This window comes from Schistocerca gregaria, chromosome 6, assembly GCF_023897955.1.
Source record: "Schistocerca gregaria isolate iqSchGreg1 chromosome 6, iqSchGreg1.2, whole genome shotgun sequence".
NCBI classification, from domain to species: Eukaryota; Metazoa; Arthropoda; class Insecta; order Orthoptera; family Acrididae; genus Schistocerca; species Schistocerca gregaria.
This window is the reverse complement of record NC_064925.1, coordinates 172,171,097-172,198,758: the sequence shown is the minus strand read 5'-3', so window position 1 is coordinate 172,198,758 and position 27,662 is coordinate 172,171,097. Positions and strand designations below refer to the sequence as shown.

The 27,662-nt window shown below is 39.6% G+C and overlaps 1 protein-coding gene across 1 annotated transcript in view; it reads right to left on the bottom strand.

Annotated features, from left to right (window-relative positions):
- LOC126278403 (protein Spindly-like) overlaps window positions 1-23,763 on the bottom strand; it is a 119,248-nt gene extending 95,485 nt beyond the window's left edge. Inside the window, exon 1 of the mRNA XM_049978505.1 lies at window positions 23,614-23,763. Coding sequence (XP_049834462.1) covers window positions 23,614-23,703 — 90 coding nt within the window. The 5' untranslated portion in view covers window positions 23,704-23,763. The remainder of the gene's footprint in view (window positions 1-23,613) is intronic.
- Between the last annotated feature and the right edge of the window lie 3,899 nt (window positions 23,764-27,662).

The following is a 27,662-nucleotide window of genomic DNA, read 5'->3' as shown; positions in this document are numbered from 1 at the left end:
AAGCAGGGATTCTGGGTTGTTTTTGCATAAGGTCCCTACCATTGTCAAATTCTGTCAACTAGTTTGTCAGCCACTTCACAAACAGCAAATGAATCGTCCATCATGATGTTCCAATTGGTTCCAAAAATATGTTTGTATAATATCATCATATAATATCCCTAGTTTCTTTTCGCAAATATGGCAGGCCCCTATGAAAGTAATCTATCTTCGCGTCATGTGAAGAAATTATCTTTCCCGCACACTTGTCTGGTCTGCTTGATAGATACATTCTGAAGTTACGGTGTGTCTCATCAATGATTACGAGAGTTGAGGGAGTGAACAGCTCTTGACAAAGTTTGACAAACACAACAAATCAAGGACTGCAGTGAACTTTTTGGCTGCGCACTGTCGTGCAACATGATGGGTGGGTTGTGCAGAAGAGTTCCTTTTCTGTAGCCGTGTAATTTAATTCATGTTTATTCAGACTACGGCTAGCAAAGGCTATGGTTCAATGTTCTCCATGATCTAGATCCCTCTCTCTTTGGAAGAGTTCTCTTAGCAATTGTATGGAATAGCCACACTAGTGTGGGTGACAAAAACCCATATCTATACAGACCATCAAGCTTTATCTTTTCTAATGAGTAGTCAATTGTTACATAGTAGATTAATGTGACGGATGTTGTTCCAACAGGAATATGATATTAAGATACTGTATGTAAAAGGTCCTGAGAATATAGTACCAGATGCTTTGTCTATGTTACCTATCGATATGGAGGAATTTAAATGTACGGAAGGACCTGGCATAATTTTTGCAATTAACTTTATGACAGTAGAATATCTGTACACCAGGGTACAAGAAATGGCTAAGAATAATAGAAACATCCATCATGATCCTCATTTCACAGAAATCTTTGCTATGTTTATCAGGAATTCCTTACCTCCCAATCAAGCACTAAAGTGGAAAATTATAGGGCACGATTTATTTTGGAGAGACAGTATAACATTGCAACATTGGTGCATATGCATTCCGAAGTTAATGGAAGTCAAAGTGTGTGATACGTTCATACAGGATATGGACACTCGGGACAAAGAAGTGTATAGCTCATATGAATTATTTATTATTATTTTATTTTATTTATTATTATTTTAAGAAGCTAGGACATAAAGTAGCATCTTTAATTAGGACCTGTGAAATCTGTCAGAAGGTGAAAGAGAGTAACACTCATGTTAAGTACAAAAAGTATACAATTATTCCTACGTCGTTACACTATCTTCCAGCAGCAGATTTTTTTGGACTGATTCCTAAAGGAAAGGGAGGAGCGACATACACTTTGGCCATCATAGAGTGCTGGTCAAAGTATGTTAAGTTATATCTTATCAAAAGAGCAAACACACAGACGGTTATACACTATTTGCAACAGTACTTTCTGGAGGTAGGAAAACGATAACGATTTCTCACAGATAATGGACCACAATTTGACAGTAATGAATTTAAAGACTTTCTAACTTGGAAAGATATTGGTCAAGTATTAATATCCAACTATAACCTGTCCTCGAATCTGTGTGAAAAGAAATTGGAAAATTATGCTTCACCTATCGCCATGAAAAGCATACTTTATGGGCAACAAAATTTAAAGACTTTGAGCTTATTTTAAATGACTTACTACATTTATCAACTGGATTAACACGTTTAGAAATAATAGGCAAACCTTTTGTAGGAGAACCTCTGATTAAAAGTCTGGGTGAAGTCAACGTCATCAAACCTATTAATATGAATGATTCCAAAAAATGGTCTTCTTGAAAGCTGCTTGGTAATCCTAGTTCTAAGTAAATAGGGAGAGCCATATCTGGCACATAACTATTGAAATAATTCCCGAATTTGTGAGAATACCATTCTCACACTGAATGTAAGATAATTAAGTTAAAGTTATTGAAGCATAATTTTCCTAGTAAACTGAATGGAATATTATATTTGTGGAAAACATAATATTGTGTGACTAGTTAAATGAAACCCCCCCGAACCATGGACCTTGCCGTTGGTGGGGAGGATTGCATGCCTCAACGATACAGATAGCGGTATCGTAGGAGCAACCACAACGGAGGGGTATCTGATGAGAGGCCAGACAAACGTGTGGTTCCTGAAGAGGGGCAGCAGCCTTTCCAGTAGTTGCAGGGGCAACAGTCTGGATGATCGACTGATCTGGCCTTGTAACACTAACCAAAACGTCCTTGCTGTGCTGGTACTGCAAACAGCTGAAAGCAAGGGGAAACTACAGCCGTAATTTTTGCCGAGGGCATGCAGCTTTACTGTATGGTTAAATGATGACGACGTCCTCTTGGGTAAAATATTCCGGAGGTAAAATAGTCCCCCATTCGGATCTCCAGGCGGGGACTACTCAAGAGGACATCGTTATCAGGAGAAAGAAAACTGGCATTCTACAGACTGGAGCATGGAATGTCAGATCCGTTAATCAGGGAGGTAAGTTAGAAAATTTAAAAAGGGAAATGGATAGGTTAAAGTTAGATATAGTGGGAATTAGTGAAGTTCAATGGCAGGAGGAACAGGACTTTTGGTCAGGTGAATACAGGGTTATAAATACAAAATCAAATAGGGGTAATGAAGGAGTAGGTTTAATAATGAATAAAAAAATAGGAGTGCGGGTAAGCTACTACAAACAGCATAGTGAACTCATTATTGTGGCCAAGATAGACACAAAGCCCACACCTACTACAGTAGTACAAGTTTATATGCCAACTAGCTCTGCAGATGACGAAGAAATTGGTGAAATGTATGATGAGATAAAAGAAATTATTCAGGTAGTGAAGGGAGATGATAATTTAACAGTCATGGGTGACTGGAATTCGAGAGTAGGAAAAAGGAGAGAATGAAACACAATAGGTGAATATGGATTGGGGCTAAGAAATGAAAGAGGAAGCCGTCTGGTAGAATTTTGCACGCATAACTTAATCATAGCTAATACTTGGTTCAAAAATCATGAAAAAAGGTTGTATACATGGCAGAACCCTGGAGATACTAAAAGGTATCAGATAGATTATGTAATGGTAAGACAGAGATTTAGGAACCAGGTTTTGAATTGTAAGACATTTCCAGATGCAGGTGTGGACTATAACCACAATCTATTGGTTATGAACTGTAGATTAAAACTGAAGAAACTGCAAAAAGGTGGGAAATTAAGTAGATGGGACCTGGATAAACTGAAAGAACCAGAGGTTGTACATTGTTTCAGGGAGGGCATAAGGGAACAATTGACAGGAATGGGGGAAAGAAATACAGTAGAAGAAGAATGGGTAGATTTGAGGGATGAAGTAGTGAAGGCAGCAGAGGATCAAGTAGGTAAAAAGACGAGGGCTAGTAGAAACCCTTGAGTAACAGAAGAAATATTGAATTAAATTGATGAAAGGAGAAAATATAAAAATGCAGTAAATGAAGCAGGCAAAAAGGAATACAAACGTCTCATAAATGAGATCGACAGGAAGTGCAAAATGGCTAAGCAGGGATGACTAGAGGACAAATGTAAGGATGTAGAGGCTTATCTCACTAGGGGTAAGATAGATACAGCCTACAGGAAAATTAAACAGACTTTTGGAGAAAGGAGAACCACTTGCATGAATATCAAGAGCTTTGAAGGAAACCCAGTTCTATGCAAAGAAGGGAAAGCAGAACGGTTGAAGGGGTATATAGAGGGTCTATACAAGGGCGATGTAGTTGAGGACATTATTATGGAAATGGAAGAGGATGTAGATGAAGATGAAATGGGAGATATGATACTGTGTGAAGAGTTTGACGGAGCACTGAAAGACCTGAGTCTAAACAAGGCCCCAGAAGTAGACAACATTCCATTAGAACTACTGACAGCCTTGGGAGAGTCAGTCCTGACAAAACTACCATCTGGTGAGCAAGATGTATGAGACAGGCAAAATACCTTCAGACTTCAAGAAGAATATAATAATTCTAATTCCAAAAAAAAGCAGATGTCGACAGATGTGAAAATTACCGAATTATCAGTTTAATAAGCCACGGCTGCAAAATACTAACACAAATTCTTTACAAATGGAAAAACTGATAGAAGCCGACCTCAGGGAAGATCAGTTTGGATTCCGTAAAAATGTTGGAACACGTGAGGCAATACTGACCCTACGACTTATTTTAGAAGCTATATTAAGAAAAGGCAAACCTCCATTTCTAGCATTTGTAGACTTAGAGAAAGCTTTTGACAATGTTTACTGGAATACTCTCTTTCAAATTCTAAAGGTGGCACGGGTAAAATACAGGGAGCGAAAGGCTATTTACAATTTGTACAGAAACCAGGTGGCAGTTATAAGAGTCGAGGGACATGAAAGGGAAGCAGTGGTTGGGAAGGGAGTGAGACAGGGTTGTAGTCTCTCCCCGATGTTATTCAATCTGTATATTGAGCAAGCAGTAAGGAAACAAAAGAAAAATTTGGAATAGGTATTAAAATTCATGGAGAAGAAATAAAAGCTTTGAGGTTTGCTGACGAAATTTTAATTCTGTCAGAGACAGCAAAGGACTTGGAAGAGCAGTTGAATGGAATGGACAGTGTCTTGAAAGGAGGATATAAGATGAACATCAACAAAAGCAAAACAAGGATAATGGAATGTAGTCGCATTAAGTCGGGTGATGCTGAGGGAATTAGATTAGGAAATGAGGCGCTTAAAGTAGTAAAGGAGTTTTGATATTTGGGGAGCAAAATAACTGATGATGGTCGAAGTAGAGAGGATATAAAATGTAGACTGGCAATGGCAAGGAAAGTGTTTCTGAAGAAGAGAAATTTGTTAACATCGAGTATAGATTTAAGTGTCAGGAAGTCATTTCTGAAAGTATTTGTATGGAGTATAGCCATGTATGGAAGTGAAACATGGACGATAAATACACTCCTGGAAATGGAAAAAAGAACACATTGACACCGGTGTGTCAGACCCACCATACTTGCTCCGGACACTGAGAGAGGGCTGTACAAGCAATGATCACACGCATGGCACAGCGGACACACCAGGAACCGCGGTGTTGGCCGTCGAATGGCGCTAGCTGCGCAGCATTTGTGCACCGCCGCCGTCAGTGTCAGCCAGTTTGCCGTGGCATACGGAGCTCCATCGCAGTCTTTAACACTGGTAGCATGCCGCGACAGCGTGGACATGAACCGTATGTGCAGTTGACGGACTTTGAGCGAGGGCGTATAGTGGGCATGCGGGAGGCCGGGTGGACGTACCGCCGAATTGCTCAACACGTGGGGCGTGAGGTCTCCACAGTAAATCGATGTTGTCGCAAGTGGTCGGCGGAACGTGCATGTGCCCGTCGACCTGGGACCGGACCGCAGCGACGCACGGATGCAGGCCAAGACCGTAGGATCCTACGCAGTGCCGTAGGGGACCGCACCGCCACTTCCCAGCAAATTAGGGACACTGTTGCTCCTGGGATATCGGCGAGGACCATTCGCAACCGTCTCCATGAAGCTGGGCTATGGTCCGGCATACCGTTAGGCCGTCTTCCGCTTACGCCCCAACATCGTGCAGCCCGCCTCCAGTGGTGTCGCGACAGGCGTGAATGGAGTGACGAATGGAGAAGTGTCGTCTTCAGCGATGAGAGTCGCTTCTGCCTTGGTGCCAATGATGGTCGTATGCGTGTTTGGCGCCGTGCAGGTGAGCGCCACAATCAGGACTGCATACGACCGAGGCACACAGGGCCAACACCCGGCATCATGGTGTGGGGAGCGATCTCCTACACTGGCCGTACACCTCTGCTGATCGTCGAGGGGACACTGAATAGTGCACGGTACATCCAAACCGTCATCGAACCCATCGTTCTACCATTCCTAGACCGGCAAGGGAACTTGCTGTTCCAACAGGACAATGCACGTCCACATGTATCCCGTGTTACCCAACGTGCTCTAGAAGGTGTAAGTCAACTACCCTGGCCAGCAAGATCTCCGGATCTGTCCCCCATTGAGCATGTTTGGGACTGGATGAAGCGTCGTCTCACGTGGTCTGCACGTCCAGCACGAACGCTGGTCCAACTGAGGCGCCAGGTGGAAATGGCATGGCAAGCCGTTCCACAGGACTACATCCAGCATCTCTACGATCGTCTCCATGGGAGAATAGCAGCCTGCATTGCTGCGAAAGGTGGATATACAGTGTACTAGTACCGACATTGTGCATGCTCTGTTGCCTGTGTCTATGTGCCTGTGGTTCTGTCAGTGTGATCATGTGATGTATCTGACCCCAGGAATGTGTCAATAAAGTTTCCCCTTCCTGGGACAATGAATTCACGGTGTTCTTATTTCAATTTCCAGGAGTGTAGTTTGGACAAGAAGAGAAGAGAAGCTTTCGAAATGTGGTGCGGATCACCAATTTAGTATTGGAGGGCAGTGTGGAGGGTAAAAATCGTAGAGGGAGACCAAGAGATGAATACACTAAGCAGATTCAGAAGGATGTAGGCTGCAGTAGGTACTGGGAGATGAAGAAGCTTGCACAGGACAGAGTAGCATGGAGAGCTGCATCAAACTAGTCTCAGGAGTGAAAACAACAACAACAACAACAACAACAGTTAAATGACTGTAATAATGGAATATATAATTTTATAATTGCTGCAGAATATTTTATACCTTTTATGAGATGTGACATACAGGGGAAAGTTTTTATCAATTTTGAAAGTGGGTGGGTATTGTAGGTAAAATCACGTAACAAGTAATTCATGACTAACACAAAACACACTCATCTTTCAAATGACCCTTGCAAACAAGTGTGCCTGATTCTTCATCATTTCCATTTCCATAGGGTTGCTAAGATTTTCTTCGGGGACCTCAAAGGTGAAGGTGGGTATGTCTGTTCTGTAGGAGACAATTTAACACCATATCTCCTCTGGCTTCCTATTCGAGTTCCATCAAGGTAGGGGTCCTGGGGAAGGAGCGTGGGAAGGGTTTCCTGTCTTTGGGGCTGTCTTCTTTCTCTTCTTCGATCTTAGCAACAACATCTATTTTTTTTCCTTTCTTACTTCTCGTTTGAGGACCTATGTATTTCTCCACCTTTCCATATTCATCTACTTCGATTTCAGAAGTCCTTTCTGGTTTCTGTGGTTTCTAATAACCTACTACTTATCGTCAAATAAGAAGGTCGAAGAATCAGGCTGCACAAACACACATCAGCATACACACAAAGATACACGGGCACATGAACAATGAAACTACTGATTGGAAACCTGTCAAAAGGTGATTATATATATAGGCCTTTACATTTGTCTGCTTGTGTCTGTATATGTGGGGATGGATATGTGTGTGCGCCCGAGTGTATACCTGTCCCTTTTTCCCCTCTAAGGTAAGTCTTTCCGCTCCCGGGATTGGAATGACTCCTTACCCTCTCCCTTAAAACCCACATCCTTTCGTCTTTCCCTCTCCTTTCCTCTTTCCTGATGAAGCAACCTTTGAATTGTGTGTGTGTATCTATCAACATACCAACGCTTTCATTTGGTAAGTATCATCATATTTGTTTTGTTTTATATGAAAGAGAGAGAGAGAGAGAGAGAGAGAGAGAGAGAGAAGAGAGAGAGAGAGAGAGAGAACTATGACGATGCAATATCATATCAGGAAACATCCATCATGATCCTTACTTTACAGAAATGTTTGCTATGTGTATCAGGAATTCCTTACCTCCCAATCAAGCATTAAAGTGGAAAATTATAGGGCACGATTTATTTTGGAGAGACAGAGGGAGACCAAGAGATGAATACACTAAGCAGATTCAGAAGGATGTAGGTTGCAGTAGGTACTGGGAGATGAAGCTTGCACAGGATAGGGTAACATGGAGAGCTGCATCAAACCAGTCTCAGGACTGAAGACAACAACAACAACAACAACAACAACAACAACAACAACAACAGTATAACATCGCAACATTGGCGCACATGCATTCCGAAGTTAATGGAAATCTTCAAGTGTTCGAGCTGAGGTGAGGGATATGTAGTGCTTTGACAATTTCCGCATAAATTCTAGAACCATTCATCCTCCTACCATCTTGAACACGCGATATTTTAAAGTGGGAGAGTGACAACATATTTACTGTGCCACTTGTTTCTGTGTGGGTTGGAAGTTTGTTAAGAGAAGACCAAGTGTGGCGGCCGAATGAGGCCGACAATTGTTTGCCGGTAGCACCACAGAAGCCATGATGAAAGAACAAGGAGTAATTATGTAGTATTCTTTGCTGTTTTATGAACAATTGAATATAGACATTTAGGTACTTCACGTATTGGACTCGCTAGAGGCAAGACGGGTTCATAAATTATGTGAATGTTAAACCAATTTTATTGCAGATGTACTTTATCAAGACCAACCAGAGACGAATCGGTTGACTTGTAAACATTTCAATATTAACGTGAGAAATGGTGAATATGTTATTGGTGGAAGTTGAAATATACTAAGACTGAACTACAAGTAATCTTCGAGTACTGAATTATTTCAAAAGTAGAGTGTCATAAATTCCTGTAACCTTCGGAGAAGAAGGTTTTGGAGATCAATGGAGCCAGCAATCCAGAGAAGATCGGCTATGAAGATCAAGAAAGTCAAGTGAATTGAGAGAGGTGTAAATTTTGCAATCCACATTCACATCACTTCAGGTTGTCTAAAGTGTTAGAGCTGGTATTCCTGTAATACTATTATGCACTCTCAATACTCCAAAACTTTGTACTGGTGCCTATTTGTGGATTAAAACTTGAGAAGTAATGTTACTGAAGCTACTATCCTCGCAGGTTCAACAATTGGAGAGGTTGTTCTCATATCCCATACACTAATGATACCAACTGATATCCTCATTCATCTTAAGTGACTTCAATTTCCAGTCAAGGTTTCGTTTGCAAAAATAAACAAAATTCGAGGTTGAACATTCAAACGCATTGTGACTTACTTACAATCAATGATTTTTACACTGTCAATTGTATGTTGCCCTTTCGAAACTGGTAGGTCAGAAATCCAGTTCATACTCTTACCACACAGTATTCAAGAAATGAAAAATTTGGGCAATCTGAAGTTTTGTGGTTATATTGTACACAAAAAAATAAAACAATAAAAAACCAAGAACACAAGCTGATGACTCTTTTTCATTCATATTCTATGTGAATGATTATAATTTCGAGTTCCTTGCATTCAAAGTGGGTGAAGCTGCAATGAGGAGCCAAAATTTGTGCCTGACAGTTCCCAGGGATACCCCAGATTAGGACGTATACTCAGTTCCCTTACATGTTCAGCAATTGCAAAGCATTGGTTGGTTTACTTGTCAAGAATAAAATCAGAGAGCTAAAGTTACTGACAACAGTTGCAGTTTTAACAGTCACAAGATATGAAAGGGGGGCAGTAACTGACAAGGGCTGTAGTCTACTACTCATGTTATACAATGTGTACAATGAGTAATGAGAGAAATTACAAAATGATGCACTAAAAGTAGTAAATAAGACTTGCGATCTGGATAGCAAAACAAATGACACTGACAGAAGCGAAGAATATATGAAATGCAGACTGATAATGCCAAGAAAAGTTTTCCTCAAAAATAGAAATGTTACAATCTAATATCAACTTACATATTAGAAAGCCTTTCCTGAAAGTATTTGTCTGGTGCGTAGCAATGTAAGGAATTGAAACATGGACAATAAAGAACACAAGCAAGAAAATAGAAACTTTTGCAATGTACTGCAGAAGAATGCTGAGAATTGGATGAGTAGGTTGGATAACCAATAAAGTACTGAACTGAGTCAGGAGAAAGTATGTTTATGGCACAATTTGATTCTATGAATGAGTCTGATAGGATACATCCTGAGGCATCAAGCAACAGCTAATTTGGTATTCGAGGAAACTGTGGGAGAGGCAAAACTAGTAGAAAGTGTTTTATATCTACTAGCTTACATAACTTCCTATATAATTAAAGATTTGGGTACAACTGGTCGGTTCAGTTGCAGAAGTAATTTTGACATGTTCTGGAAATAGTGATTTGAAAGATACAGTGACAGGCTAACATTTCCTTACGGTACTTTGTAGTTTGCATTCTGGAATTCACAACTGAATTGTAATACATGTAACTGTTACAACATATAGAGAAGATAAGACTATAGAGCCTATGGCCTTTCAAAGTTAGTTGATTGCTACTGCGTGGGAAAAACTGTGAGAAGGACCTTATTGAACAGGGAAGGAAGAATGTGAAAAAAAAATATTAGATAATGATATTAAGGACACTACCCACCTATCCATGTAAAATCACAGGGTTGCCATATGTTTCCCCAAGTAAAATTCCCCGATTTCCAAACAGGTTTTAGCATTTTTCATGACAAATTTTGAAATCTCAAGGGTAAGTAAAGACATAAGATGACAAAAAATGTAAGGACTTCTGTATTTGTCATCCGTGTGAGCACAAAATCTTAAGCACTAACAACATATTATCTAATGATCTGTTTTTAGATGGAGAAAGCAAGCCAAATTGTACGTGTGTTTCATTAAGACCACTGTTGTTTCACTTCAATAAAATGAAACACATTTGGTGACAAAAATACAGTACACATTTCATTGGAGCTGCAAGATAGATTTAAAATACCTTCACTGATTTCAGAAATAACTTCAGAAAAAGTAGGCCTCTTGAAAGAAGTGTATAATGCAGGGAAGAGTTGTGTAAACCACCAGTATAAGTGACAACCAATGAAATGTTGGTAGTACTACATTCATTACTGTCATTTATTACCCACTGTGTTACGTCTATTATTTAACAGATATTGTGTGATTTTTCTTTCAAGAAATATATGAGTACATAGTGTACAAACTGTCACAATTTTCTTCTTCTTATTGTCCATACTTTACATATTAGAAACTACTTTCGAAGATCCAAAATGTACTACAATGAATAAAATGTCTATAAAATGGTGCACTGTACAATGTACTTGCAGTAGGACAGTCAAAACTCCTGAAATCCATCGCCTATGGCGTGCTGAGGAGCACTCAAAATCTGCTACACACAAACAGACTCTGATTGCAGTCAGATCAGTGAGACAAGATCTGACGGGCAGGGCCTGGACATTAGTAGGAAACAAAAGGCTTCAGATTGGTAGGACCAATCCATTAGAGATACTCCCAGAAATGGCCAGCAGTTTTGGCCCGTAGTGCAAATCCACTTGTAGCCAGCTCTTCACATGTCACAGACACCATGTTGATGAAATGAGGCCACAGTGATTAATCCATGCAACAGAGCAACAGATTATGTGTGCAAATACTCTGAGAATCAATACTAATGAGGCTAGGAAGCAACTCACTGTAAAGATGGTCACTGAGCCACAGACAGACAGACTTGGAGAAAAGACAATCACACTCAACACTTAATTTTCAGCCATAGCCTGTCAGAAAACAAGCACACACACATTCACACCATCACTTGGACACAATTCATGCAAACATGACCACCACCCACTGCATCAACAATCTCTGAGAATCAGATCCAAACAAACCAATCCTCATACCCCCCTACCTCCCGTCAGCAGCTGCTAGGAAAGCAGCAAGAAGTGGTGGCAGCACTGACTGCAAGCTGAAGGGAGTGGTGGGAAGGGGAGAAGTGGTAAGAATGAGGGAGTAGGGAAGCAGCACACACACTTAGCTGCGGCCAGTCAGCGATGGTACAACTGTGGTATCACCGCCAGACACCACACTTGTTAGGTGGTAGCCTTTAAATCGGCCGCGGTCCGGTAGTATACGCCGGACCTGCGTGTCGCCACTATCAGTGATTGCAGACCGAGCGCCGCCACACGGCAGGTGTAGAGAGACTTCCTAGCACTCGCCCAGTTGTACAGCCGACTTTGTTAGCGATGGTTCACTGACTTCTACGCTCTCATTTGCTGAGACGATAGTTAGCATAGCCTTCAGCTACGTTATTTGCTACGACCTAGCAAGGCGCCAGTATCCGTACTATTGATATTGTGAATCATGTACCATAAAGAGCGACGTTCTCCATTAATGGATTAAAGTTATGTATTCCACCAGGTACGTCCGTTTTTCTCAATTCTAATTCCCTTGTCATGTTTCAGACCACACGCCAGCCTGCGTGAGCTAAACGCGTGCATTTCGGCCTCCTTTAGTACCAAGTGGCTGGCTCTCCTGCCAGCCACAACAACAACAACTCAGTAAACAAACCATTTCATCTACTGAGACAAAAACAAGATTTTTCCAGTGTTTTTTTTTTTCCTTCAAATTTCCCAGATATTTCCCTCACATGTTTGAATTCCCTGATATTTCCAATTTCCATAACTTGTAGCAATTCTGAAAATAGTAAGAACCTCATCCTGCTATGCAGTGTAATTGGCTTGTAGCAAGTCAAAACAATGGCAATGAGGGATGAAGGTTATTCTCACAGTTTCCAAAAAAAGTCTGGCAGTCACCAATGAAGTGGCCTTCCCAAAAACTGCGTGGAAATTTGGATAGAAGTCTCTTAAACTTGAGAGTTCCATCAGTCATCTGTTCGCCATTCATTCAAACCCCTTGCATTTAACACCAATAGCACAATTAGAGCAGTAGCTGTCCACCTTATGACAGGTTCTTTTCCCGTTGTAAAATTGGACTAATTATATTTTAACTTATTCTCATGCTAGATTCAATTATACACACAAGAATGTGATGCCTAGGTATATGATGTACTATCTGGTTGTGTATACATAATCAGGACCTGGTGCATGGTGTGGCACTGCACAAAAGCACTTGGGGGTTCCCACTTCTTATACTGGTTTCCAAGGGTGGAGAACTGAAGGTTCAACCATTACTTCCCACTTCTCTTTTATGGAGGTGGGAGGTGGTAGCATAGCTTTCAGATGCCAAAGCTCAAATGAAGTACATCACTAGTTTTTCAGCAAGAATGAAGGGGCAAGTGGCATCCTGATACTTGTTGACTAGTGCCCATAAACATTGCATTATTCCATCGAGTTTTTTTTATACTTGAAAAGAAGTATAGCGGTTATGAATCTTTTCAAACACCCCATGTTTTATGTAAATAGATAATAGGATCAGGCTCCCAGTCTTTTGAAGTACATCCTCAATGGATGATTTTTATCACACTGAAGTGCTAATCTGAATTTTTGGTGGTTCCCACGAATAGAGGTTCGGGCATTGGGGATTTCATGGAGGGATCATTTCTAGCAGCAGTGTTAAGTCAGAAGACAGCTTCACTTCTTTCTTGGGAGGGAGATCAGAGGGTAATGATATGGTGGAGGTGTGCCAATAAGTGTTCTTTAAATTCCACACTCATGCTACTTTAGTAGTGCAACATAATTGACAGCGGGGAAAACTACAAACATATTTCCAGTCACGCAACTCCAAGATGTTAAATATTCCATCCTTTGGACATATGGGGGGGGGGGGGGGGGGGGGAATTAGTATGGAGGATGATAAATTCTGGAATTCTATGGGCCAGAGAGGAATGTCAGACCTCTCAACCACATAGACACATTAAAGAACTTCAAAACAGAAATGGAGCGACCTGGGTAAGACAGAATGGGAATTAGTGGAGTGTTGTAGCAGGAAGAATATACTTTCTGGTCAGGTGACTACAAAATCCAATAGGGGTAATGCAGGAATAGGTCTAATAATCAACACAAATGTGAGTTAACAAATGTCAAAAACTTAGTGGACAAGTCATCACAGCCAAGATAGACACAAAGCCACTACTCACCATAATTCTACATTTATATATCACCACTAGCACCACCGACGATGCAATTGAATAATGTATGATGAAATAAATGAAATTATTCAGTAAAGTACGGTTGATGAACCTTCCACTGTTATGGGAACCTGGAATTCACTAGCAGCAAATGGATGGGAAGGACAATTAGTGAGAGAAAACGGATTAGTGAAAGAATGAAACTGCAAGTCATCTGGCAGAATTTGCACAGAGTATCACGTAATCAGCTGTTAAAACTTTGTTTAAGAATCATGAAATAATGTTGCCTGAATAGAAGACACCAAGACACACAATGGCTTCAGCTGTAATACGTATGACAGAGATTACAATACCAGAGTTTAAACAGCATAATCTTTACTGGAGTAGATGTGGCTTGGCCATAATTTATTAGCTGTGAAATGCATATTAAAGCTTACTTTATTGTGAAAAGGTAGGAAATTCAGAAGACGGGATATGAACAACTAGAATCACCTGAGTGTGTCAGAGAGAGGATTTGGCAACAATTCAGAAATAGTTGAAAGAAAGACAACAGGAGACAAATGGGTAGTTGTGGGAGAAGAAATAGTTAAGGTAGCAGAGGATAAATTAGTCAAAAAGACACACCAGCTGAATTGCTTAGCTAATACACAAGATATTAAACACATGCAAGCAGAAAATTTAAAAACACAGTATACAAAGCAAAAAAAAAAGGGAACAGATATAAAACATTTGGCTGACAGCAAGTGAAAAATGCCAAACTACAAATGGTTAGAGGAAAAAAACCTGTAGAAACATGTGTCTCTAAGGAAAGATCAATTCTGCATATACAAAAAGTAGTTACTTTAGGAAAAAATCTTTCGATGGAGAGAAGTAACTGTAAGAACATTAGAAATTCAGATGGTAAGCCACTACCAAGCAAAGAAAGGAATTCTTAATAGTGGAGGAATTTATGAAAGGGAAACTTGAAGGCAGTATTATGGAAAGTGAAGAGCAAGTGAATGCACAATTTTTGTGAAGTCTTCTACAGAAACCAGGTGCACATTTGACTGCCTGTTATGTACATGCGTGACTGGATGATTTTTGTTGATCATGTTATAGGGCTTGAAGATGACTATTGAGGAGTCTAAACTGATAGCCTAAGTAAAAAGCTATAAGTATAATGGCTGTTGGAATATTATTTTTACAATTTGTCGACCAGCCACACTCCCACATGTAGCTGGGCAACATTAACAAAAAGTGGACTTTTTAGCTATTAATCTGTTGCTAAAAAGTTAATTTCATTAAAAATTAAAGCTTCACTTTACAGGATATTTAGCAGATGTTAATTGTTAAATAAAAATGTTTTGGGTGTAGTGAAATGAGCAAATGAATCAAATGCATCATCATTGCTTAAATTAATAAAAAAAAAAAAGGTTTCGGAAGTTTAGGCAGGACATAGAAGATAAAAAAACAGTTCAATCATTTAGTTTTTTAACTATTTAGTTATCAATATTAAATTATGGAAAAATCAAAATACTGGAGAATATGATAGTATTTGATTCTCTACGCATATTTTCCTTCACCGTTAATGTCCCAGATGCAGTCTCTCAGACCACCAGTGTTTATTGTCACTCTGTTGCTAATCCGTAGGGTGGGGTAGTAGTTCTTTGCTGAAGCTGCTGTGGTTTCCTTTGTCAGTTGCCACTTGAACGTGACTTGCACCTATACTATTACTGCTTTATTGTGCTAGCAGTCACCCAGACCACACTACCATTTTCAAATTAATAGAGCATGTGAATAGCAACGTGTGGTATTGATTTAATGTAGTAGTATTTCCCAATTGGGTGATAATAGGTATTGTGTAGAGACCATGGAGCCTGGGGCAGCTCTAAGGACTGTGTGCATCAATTATTTCTGTGGCATGTGGGTAACTATAGACGGTAATTTTTTGAAGATACCACAAAGGCTGCCCAGGAAGCTACTGAAAAAGTTAGTTACACTGTGAATGTTGTGGATGAGGAAGTGGTCCATATTCCTTTACTTCCGAAGGCCACGATACCAAATATTAAAGGTGTAAACAAATAGCCCGCATGTGACTAGAGGTCATGAGCCTCTTATGGTGATGAGAAATAGTGCGACACTAGGGTGCCCTGGAGGACGCCATTCTCTTGGACCCTTGGGAAGTTGAGTGAAGTACCAACTAACCAGGAACAAGTGGGGAGAATAAACTTGAGTAAAAACCAATAGAGAGTCTTAGCTCCAGTCATGGAAGGTAAGGAAAAAGCGATGAAGCCAAATATTTTATGCCTTACGTAGGTCCAAAGAGATTGTAATAAGATGCTGGTGTTCAGAAAGACTGCAGGATTGCCGTTTCCAATCTAACCAGGTTTTCACTGTGGCTATCCCTCTCAGAAGTCACACTAATAATGAGACAAAAGGCCCCAGGATAAGAAGTACACAGCCAATGGGCAACAAGCCTTCCACACAGTTTGCAAAGCATGTTGATGACACTAATTGGTCAGTAGCTGTCAAAAGACATTGAGATTGTAGTTGGGTTAAGATCTGGAACGATAATACTATGTTGCTACTGTGAAGCTAATATACCTTCAAGCCAAATATGGTTGCAAACCCCAAGTTGAATAACATTCAGATGTTGGATTATCGGACTATGAATTGAATCTGGGCCTGATGCCAGATTATGAGATGAAGCATGAGACTGAAGCAGTTGCCAGTCAGTGAAAGGTTCATTATATAACTTGGCTTGGTCAGGAGAAGCAGATGTGGACAGTGGAGGAGGATATAGTGGGACGTCCTTAACTTCTTGTTTTTGTAGGTTAGCTGGATAAGAAGAGGATACTCATTCTATCATAAAGTGGGCTGTAAGATCTTCATTAAGAACCAATGCACTGGTACAAACACCACCCTGAAGGATGAGGCATGGAACAGTTGTTGATCTTTGGTGGCCAAGGTGGTCCACACCTAGGAGGAAGAGGTATGTGTTCCCAATGAGGACACTCAGCACTCCCAGAATTCCTTCTTGATGCACTTAGTTAGCTACCGAGCCTTAGCATGAATCTGAGACACCGCCTACAATCTTGTCAATGCAATCTGACTGCAGGGTATCAAGGTGACAGCAGAAGTATATAACTGCCAGTTGGCTCTTTGAAGAGCCCAATGTGGTAGCTGGTTCATCGGGTGGTCACAACAAAGCGACAGGATCACTGGGAAGTGCTCACTCTCCAAGGACCACCATGGAGCAACCAATGCTGCGACACCACAAGAGATTGCAGGGCTGAGAGCCTAAAATGTGCCATTAGCAGTACTGAAGTGGGTGTGAGTACAGACACTGATCAAGATCAGAAAGAATATGGTCAATTAGAAGATCCCTACCAGATGAAATGTTACTTACTCACAGGGGGCTGGTGCATATTATAGTCCCCACTTGGGAGAAAAGGGCGGGAGAGGGACGGGGGGGGGGGGGGGGGGGGGGAGATAGCTGTTGGTCATCTCAAGGGAAGTAAGTGCACTGACTGGAGGGAAATAAGAGTTACAAATGTTGATCACTGGGGTGCAGTTTTACCATTATTGCTTCTAACGTGGCACAACCTGGAATCCACTCATTGACATCTGTGCAAACCAATGTACAGACTCTTCCAGTCCCCCTCCCATGGCCAGTACAAATCCAACAGAATTTACAACAACCACAAGGTTTAGGGAAGGACCATCAATAAAGTGAACTTCTTGGAGAGCAATACAGACTACTGAATAAAAGGAAATTGGTTGTTGCAGTTCTACGAGGTGTCAGAAGCATAAATTACAGTTCCATTGGAATACCACGGTTGGTTGGTTTGAGGAGTAAAGGGACCAAGGATAAACATGCTGGAGTGTCCTGGTAAGGAGAGAGGAGACAGGACAGGTCATGTCCCAAAATTACTGTCACTGATGCAGGCACATCATCAATGAAAATAGACTCAGAATGCAATGGTGTAGGCGATCTGGCACTTCCAGGGTCACCAAAGTAGCCTCCTCCTCATGTTTCAGAGCTTTAGGTGGTTGATATTCTTGCAAGATCTTATCATCTGTGAGTGTGGGGACTGATTAAGAGTAGGCAGCCCTGGGATTCTCAGGCTGTGGCTCCTTCAACCATTGGCCAGAGGTAGGCCTCTGATCTGAGGGTTTCCAGGGAGAGTGGTCCAAAGAGAAAACTTTGTTGCCAATAGATGCTGAGGAGGAAGCTGCTGCTCTTACCGGGTGTGGGAAGTGGTTTCACAAGATGGTGTCACACAAACTACAGCAGTGGAGGGAAGTAGAAGATCTAATTTGGAAAAAAATGGGATAAGTTGGGTGATGGAAATGACTTTTGTGCAATTGCTCATCATGTTGACAAGATGCAAGCATTCACTTTTTCTTGTCTCAGTACACAACAGGCTGTAAAGTGATTTACATTTTTGTAAGCCAGTGAACATGGAGGATGGTGGTCAGTACATCTGGCACACTAAGGTGATTCTTTACAGATATGTCCTTCAAGGAGAGATTGCCCACAGTTTCCACATTTTGAGTTTACCATGCTGCAGGATGACATACAACCCGAGTATAAACATTGGGAACACCTAACAAGCAGCAGGACATAAGGTTGTGTCAAACCTATCCACAATAACTTTACCTTTTTCTGGGAGGATATTTCCTTAAAAGGGAAAAGACCAAAGCGTGTGCATCTATCCAGTTATCCTTGGGACCCTTTTGTGCACTTCGGACAAAATGTACACCTTGCCATTCAAGATCAGATCTGATCTCATCCCTCAGGAGTGTAAGGTCTCCGAAAGATAATTACTTGCACCACATTCAAAGTTTCATGTGGGGGCAATAATCACTGGTGTGTCACCTAGTCATTCTATTACTCGTTGACTTCACCAACTCTAAACCAAACTGGTACACTGGGTTGCAGGATACCTCCCATCTGCTTTGACTCTTGATATAGCAGCACTATACCGCAATGCGTTGTGTGACGTCACTAAGCCACAGTGTGTGTGTTTTGGAGTGGAAATGAAATGCTGTTGTAGAGGGCACGTTGTATGAATAGGTGGTTTCCTCCAGCAGTTTAATTATGTGGTGGCAATGTGTTTGAGAGGTATGTTGTCACTTAGTGTGCTAGAGTTGTCATGATGTGGAGTGTACGAAATTATGTGGAGGCACAATGGAACATGTTATGCAGAATGTTATCATACAAAACAGAACAGGTCGTAAAATTTAAAATGTACTCTTAGGTCCCTACAAAACTATTGAGCAATTGGGTCAATGTTTTTTAATTAATAAATACTGATCCAACTGCACTTTCTCATCATTCAATTAAAAAAAATTGATCCACTTACATTTGTCAAAAGCTATTTTTCTTATGGATTCCACCACCTTGTCATATTTTACTTATAATTTGTCATGTTCACTTCCCATCATTCACTGCGCATGCAGTTAACAAATGCAACAGCAAAGCTTCTGACACTGTGAGGGTACATTTACTCTACAGTTGAGCTATACAGGTGAACTGGAGATTGGTATGCTGGCTTTTGTAGTTGTAGGAGTTTTATTGTGATCCTGGTCCTAGGGTTGAGCTATATACGTGAACTGGAGACTGGGATACGGACTTTTAAAGTTGTGGCCGGTGGTGGTGGTTATTGATACCCTAGTCTAGGGTTCAGCTACAAAGGTGAACTGGAGATCGAAATAGTTAGCTTTGCCAACTAACAACAAAACTGAATATATGCACCAAAAGGTGATGTGACAACAGCCATTAACATTATGTCAAAGCCAATGAGTCATATTGAACATTTTCAATATGTAGCTAATTTTGATCTCTTCTATCTCAGAAAAGCTACCTCTAACACAGTTTGCTTAACATAAGTCAGAAACAGTACACTTTATTCTGTGAGGTAACTAAATTCAATTTTGGCATTTTTTTCAGGCAGGCAAAAAAAAAAAAATCTCAGATATGTTCTTCCAAAATTTCATGACTAAAGGAATGTAAATGGTTACTGTATATTTCCCTTTCAAAATTGTACATCTGATTTTGATGACAAGAGAAATCCTATTATACATCACTGAGCAAAAGTTGCAATTTTTAAATACCTTGGCAAAATGTGATTATACAAAGTTTATGTTAAAACCTGATCAGTTTACTGTGAGTCAGCTCACAGATTCAGACAAGTACATTGTACAAACAGTTCACTGCTAATCTGAAGAGCTCTCTTTGAGCACTGACTTGTATACATACATGGGACCTATTGCCACTACTATTAGATGGAAATCACCAAGGTACCTGATAGCCAGAGAAATCCAGATTCAGGTGTAGCCTTTTTCAGAGATTCCCAAACCTGTTAGGAAATTGTTTGAAAGAGGTTTCCAACTGTCACCTGGGCTGCTTAGTGGACACAGTCAAATCTAAGACCAGTTCTCTAAAGAACCACAAAGCAGGATTTTATCAAGCACAACCACATGTGTTTATCAGCCACACAACTGATTAAAATGTGCATCAATTATATGAATGAGCATATCTAGGAAATTAATGTTGACCCAAAAGGCATTCATGAACTAGCAGCTTTTAAAGAATATACTGGCCAGCAGTCAAACAGATATCCCTTCTGAGTAGTCAGTGGAACAAATGTGAATGGCCACAATGATGCATCAAGTAATCATGTATCTTGTTCTTCAATTGAGATTTCATAAATGTTATCAACCCATTTGCTGTTATCATAAATTAGATAACATTCTGACCTAGATGTAAAGTTGAAACTCTGCATTCTGGATGATTCCTCTGGAGTTTGAACTTTTGGCAACAAATAACATCACAAGTTTCCAGAAACTTATTTCACCGGAATCCTTCATAAGCCATCTAGATAAAACTATCAATTTTCCCTTGTTCTAACTAATGTGGATACACATGAAAACTTTTCTTCTTGGCTTACCAATAGAACTGTCAGCCTTCAACATTTTCATTTCTGTCAAATATTGAGGACAAAATGTGGATGTATCATTAACTGTAAGAGTAACTTTTCAGAATATTCCTCATGGAGAACAGCAGTCTGGCAGAAAGTGCACCTATTCTAAAAATAAGCATAAACAGTTTCAACCAGATTTATTTTTCTTTCTTTCTTTTTCTTTTTTTTTTTTTTTGCTGAGACTGTTTGTGCACTGTGTGTGTTTAAAATGCACTGTAAGAATTTGGTTTTCTTTGAAACGCTATAAGCTAGCCTTTGCAGTCAGTCATTTGACAATTCACATGTGCATATAACACGCAAATTCACCTTAATTAGTACCAAAGTAGTTCTGGTCAGCTTTTTGTACCAAAATGTTGGTGTCAATGGAAGTGTCCAATTCCACCTGTTTGTTTTGACTCTTGACATAATAGTGTTGTGTTTGACGTCATTACAGAGTGGAGTTTGAGTTGGTTGTGTTCGTAATTTATGTAGGAATGTTTGACTTTTAGATTTTTATTTTGGTTTTATTTCTCGTCATTGTAGGTGTTGGTTTTTGTATCAATAGTTGTGGTCAGGGAAATTACTGATCACAAATTTCATAGTTTTAGCTGTAGATGTTGGTGTTTTGGTATCGTCAGCTGAGGTTGAATTATGTAGGTCAAGGGAAATGTCTTATTCCAATTTTCATAGTGTTAGTTGTAGGTGGTTGTGTTTTGGTATCATCAGCTGTGGTTGACCTATACAGGTGCAGTGAAGTGTCAGTTTCCAGTAACTTTGTTGGTATAGTGGAATGTTTTAATATTGTTTTTTTTTTTTCATCATTTTGTCTATTTGGGGATTGGTGTATTTTTTTTTTTTAATGTTATATTTAGCTTGCCCCCACCCTAAAACCCGCAACTTTCCACGGTTGCCTCGTTAGTTCAATTGTACTTATGGAGGGAGATGTCTTATTTATATGTATTTTCGTGTTTGTTGCCGTGTCTATGTAGTGACATCATAGGTGCCATATAGATGATATCATGGGTCAAAGCTGACGGGTGGTATCGGATACTTCTGTAATCCCAAATTTTGGAAAAAGTGGATACAATTTTTAAAATTTTTGAGCAGCTGATTATCACTAAAGTAAAAAATTTAGCTGCAGTTCAGTCACCATGTACTTCATTAGGTTGACTAGTTATGCCACAAAATGCCAACATTTATGGTGTCACGCCTCAGTTTATCACTTACACTGCAGCTATTTTTGAGCAGCACTTCTGTATTTTCAACCAAACAAATCACTGTGAAATGTACAGTTGGTAGCCTGCTTTCCAAATGAAAACCTTCTACAGAATACTGTTAACCAAATGCATAGTTTTCTGAAAAATCTAACCAAATTTTAACTTCTCCAGAGTTCAGCTTTTCCTTCAGTTCTACAATACGGTCAGCAATGTTTTGTATACAAATTACATATGAAATCTTCAACATGCCATTATTTATTCTCCAGTGGTACACAATCTGTCTGCATCCACTATTTGTACTAGATACCACATTCTGGATCAATATCATCACACAAATCAGAAGCGTACAGTTCTAGTACAATTTTTCCTCGGCAATTGTCACCAATGATGAATGCACTACTCTTATTTTATGGAGTGTACTGCCAAAAGCATTAAATTTTTTAATTATTTTGGACTGATGATATACTAATGAATAGAACACACATGGAGTGTATTCTGAACCACCCTAAAGTAACATGCCACAGAATAAGGAACAGGCAATTTCACAACCAAAGTTATCCTGATAAGCAACAAATATGTAATTTAAATTACATAGCAGCAGTCACTTATGAAATTTTTACCCCATCAATTCAGAACTGCACACGATATTTAATCCCTAGCCAAAGTCTGCTGAATTCATCATCTTAAAAGTAATTAAGGTCTAATTTCTACAGCACCAGAAATAACTTTGTTAAACTTTTTTTTTTCCTAGTGCATCCAAAATAGCAACCTCTTAAATTTTCTTGCTGTCTTTGCTTTCTTTTTGATGGGCCAACTTTTTGGTGCCCATCTGAATTGTTAGTGTCACTTGAAATGCACATTTAAGTGGGGATGACATTTCACTAGTCTATAAGATTTTTCTAGTCATGAAAATAACTTTTTAGATTATGAAATAGCAATATGCAAAAAACAACTGCACTTATGTTATTACATCTTGCAACAGTATATGTACGATAATTTTGGATATTCGGTATCTGACAACTTCCCGAAACTAAATTATGGTGTCTTGCTGAGAGAAACGGTTGTTTCTGATGAATGGTTGAGAAACTGCATTAGCGATGGGCGTTACAGGATGAACTCGTCTGGTAAACAATACGTTTTTTTTTTTTTTTTTTTTTGTGTAACCAGCACTAAATGAGCGACTATTACAACGAAAATATACGACCGACGCATACAAATGCACCATACAAACAAAACATCCCAAACGCCACCTACATAAAATATGACGTCGCATCCATAAACACATACTGATGGCTCGCTTTGCTCATTGGAGCGTCCCTATTATCTTGCAACTCTCCACTCCTAAATTTTTTTACAAATAAAGTAATAGAGAAGTAATTCCTAAATGCAGATGTTAACCTAAGGAAATAATTCTACGTGAACGTAGAGCGTACTCGTTACAATGAAATTGACACCTCCTGGTGCTGTAAAACTGTATCAGAACACTAAAACGTTGAAACCTTATGCCTTACAAAACTCTACATTTAACTACTCAATGAGACATATGAGACCCAAAAATGACGAAAACGTTAACATCTTTTGTGTGAAATTTCGACATGCTCGCTTAGGCCAACTACTAAGAACTAAGAAATTACCAATAACAAGTATAGGCAGATAGATAGCACGAGAATCACTTATCACAGAACGACCCAATCTGAAATGTAAAATTGTCTAAGAACAAATAAATGAAACTAATTTGAAAAATCAATATGACTACTCATATTTACCTCCATCTTTTCCTCTGGCAACAATAATACGGATTTACGGTACAAAGTTATGGCAATCAGCAGAAGAATACACAACAAAATCACAAACATACGAAACTTCAAAAACCGCAGAGTTCAAATTTAACCTCCATCCAGAGGGTTTCCTAAATCAAAGACGTAAACACACAGGGTGGCCAAGTACCCAATGTCAATTCAATTTTTCCTCAAATATCGTATAATTTACCACAAGATCAAGATCTCTCCCACTCATTGAAAGTTTTTTTGGAAATATATAAGAAGGAAATTGGCCAATTAAAGGCCTACTAAAATATCTTAAGTATGAATCTATATATACTATACTCATTAAATCTGACACAGTACATATTAATTGTGAACTTTCAAATGATTGTAGATGACTTTATACGAACACTAGTCCAATCCCTTGGCTTTTAAGGCCGACCCTACGAATGAAACTGCATCGTTATCCTCATCGCCTGTTTCATTCCTCTTGTCTGTCTTTACATTATTCATTATAGAGACGAATAAAGCACTGATACTACCAGTTTTACAAGTTTTCCTCAGTCAGTAAATTTCAATTCATCAGTAACGTTTTTAACATTATCTACACGTTGCGACATTTCATCTACTTCTATTATCATTAAATTACTTGTCTTCCTTTCACCAAAAAACGGGACAACAATGTACACCGTACAGACACTTTGCTTCCAGTGACATATTTACTAAAATCTTCAGTTAAATGTCGTACTTCTGTAAGTCAGATCTATCCTTTCCCAATGCTACAGTAAGGCACAAACATCTAATTTCCTTGTTCATTGAATACCTAACTGGCAAGCTTCTCTGTATTTCTTCAACGGCAAACACAAAAAATTCCAAATATCGCTTTCTGATTTCATTAACGCTGAAGCAGATGGATATTTCAGCAACGTTTCACACTCGAGCTCTAAATACACCTCACTGAAATGAAGGAAGTTTCAAGCAAACACGTATAACTATTTCAATTTCTTACTGCACTCTTACAAAAAGTTCTAGCCGATTTCTATAAGACGTTTAACAGTATTTTCTGGTAGGCTACGAATAAGAATCTTCTGACTCTGGAAGAGAACACTGAAATGGTTGTAAAATTAAGGCTATATTTCAGAAACAAGGGGTAAGATTTGGTGTAAAAGTTATGTTGGTCATTCAAGATGAAAACAGAACTTTTTACTTGCCCTCAAATGCATCTACATTACAAAAAACACTGTAAAGCAGACCACTTATTAATTACGTGGCATAAGCATTAGTGCATTGCAAGCGTTCTTGTAATTGCTGATTTCGGTATATTATGCTTTGCCATATTCATAAACTCTTGGATCTCAACCAAATGTGCACAACGCTTGGAACTACGAGTCAAGCAAGGAGATGAATTTCTGAGAAGCTCTTCTGGTGCACATGGAAGTTTTACACAAATGTTACTTGCTACTAAGACTTCTAAATGACAAATGCAGAGAATTAGAATAACGCCTTTTACCTCATGTTCAAACTGAAAAACAAATGAATTACTAACACCGACCATTATATTGGCACCATCAAATGAAATCCCTACAATACTCGTTATTGGGATTGTCTTTGCAAGCAGGATTTCTCTAAATGCCATATAAAGTTTATCTACATATTAGTCGATAGCGTCTAAACGAATGAGTTCTAGATGGTGGGTCCTGATTCTACCCAAAACTGGAGAAACATACCTGATCACAACACACAGTGATTTTTGTAAGCCAATGTCTGAAATCTCATCTAACAACACTGAAAAGAGCTTAGTTTTGATATCATCCATTACTTCATCTCTTTCTACTTCGACAACAATGTTTGTACATTTAGATATTTTTATTTAAATGATCTGGGAAATTTTAGAATCAGAAAATACATGTTTCACTAAGGGAATTAAATGAATAATAACCTGAAATGTAAAACTATGTTCTGCCCAAAAGTTGCCAATTTAATCTCTGTTTCGTTGACAGGGATTTTTACATGCACTTCCACTTATGTCTCCACATTACATGCAGCACATCTACCTTTGAATTCATTAGTGGGAAGTTGTCTTACACATTCATTACAAGTACAATCACTAACAACTGCTCTCGAAATTCTTCAAGCAGTAATTGACCACAAACCTTTCTTTCCTTTTTAGGACTACTTTGCTTGTCACTCATTTTACAGCTACAACTTGTTAATCTCTCACTCCAGCCAATCTTGATCACTGTTAATTTTTAGGAACTGATTCTCTGCCTGTAGTGAAAGGCAGTTGCATTGAACAATCATCTTCACCAAGGATATTAGAATCTAACCTCTCTGACCCTCTGATTTATGAATAGTAGCAAAAAACCTATCAAACTGAACTGAAAAAAAGATATCAAAAGTAGCAAATGGTCCACAAGCAACACTGTATCTGCACAAATGCCTATGCATGCAATAAGAATCACAAACACTGTGCATCAACACAGCACCCTTTCAATCTGGTGCTCTCTAAAATCTGCTGCTCTAGGAAAGAAATTTGAGCGACAAGTGGCTATCTTCTTGCAAAGGATATTTCATTTCAGGGCACTAACACATAATTTGTCCACCTATGTAACTGATTTGTCAGCACAGCCAAATGCCATGTGGAGAGAACGAGTTCTATAGTTTGTGCCAATGATTAAACTCTCAGATACTGTCCTCTTTCCATGTCCTCTGTTCCTTGCCACTGCTTCCCACCTGTCTTCACTCTTCTCCTCCCTTAACCTCACCAGTTCCTCCCTAGCACTATCCAGTTCAGCCTTAAGGGCTCTAATCTTCACTTCCTGTTCAGCTATTTTACTATCCCCTGAACATACTTTGCAATGCCATGGAAGAGACCCATGTACTTCCCAATTCCCATGCCACTACATTCCCTCCCAATGTAACAATCTGTCAAAACGGCTTCATAGAACCTCAGAACTAATTTTCCTACAGCAGTGCAAACAGTTCTCGCTCATGGTTGTTTACAATCTTTTTGCAAAGTCCTTGTAGACAATAAAAGTAAAATTATATTAACTACAGATTATAAGAGTCACGATAGTTAGGTGGAACACTAATATTTTCGTTTACGATTAATATACCAAAGTAATGCACTTAAAATAACGTTAACGCTCAAAATTTGTATACCAAAACATTAGGCATAAGACCGCATAAGCACGATATGGATTTTAAGCATTTTGAATAGAAATAAAGGATAGAACTTAAAACCTTTAATTCCCTGATAGGTATGGAATTATTATATACACTAACAATCCAAAACATTTGATCACTGCCCTCTGCAGCATTGCATGCCACCTGGTGGTGTTGCGGGCACATGATGTGCAGCAAAAGTGCAAGAGGGTCAGATTATTATTACGCAGAGTCTGTGAATGAGCGTCTCGGAAACGGCTAAGCTGGTCGAATGTTCTAGTCGCCAAATGTTTGGATGTGCATGACTCTTCACAGAACTTGGGGTTCAGAGGCATGTCTGCTCTGTAAAGTAGGATAGCTGGCGTTATGTGACATGTCTGCCAAAAGAGCACAATGCTGGTACAAGCACAAGTGTTTCAGAGCACACAATTCGTTGTACACTGTTGGAAAATGAGCTCCGCAGCAGACCACCCCTACGTGTTCACATGTTGACCCAATGACATCGTCAGTTAGGATTTCAGTGGGCACAGGGCCATTGGGATTCGACGACTGATCAATGGAAACGTGTCAGCTCTTTGTGTGGAACACATTTCCCTTACACTGGGTCAATCGAGGTGAATGACGGCTCAAAATGTGCCATGGACACAGGCAGGGGAGCTGTGTTATGCTATGGGAGACATTCTTCTGTGCTTGCATTGGGCCTTTGTCAGTAATTAAAGAAACGCAGATAGCTGCGAACCAACTGCATCGCTTCATGCTTGATGTCTTCCCTGATGGGGATGTCATCTTTCATAAATACATTTGTCCATGTCTCAGAGCCAGAACCATGCAGCAGTTGTTTGAAGAGCATTATAGCGAACTCACTTTGATGTCTTGGCGACCAAATT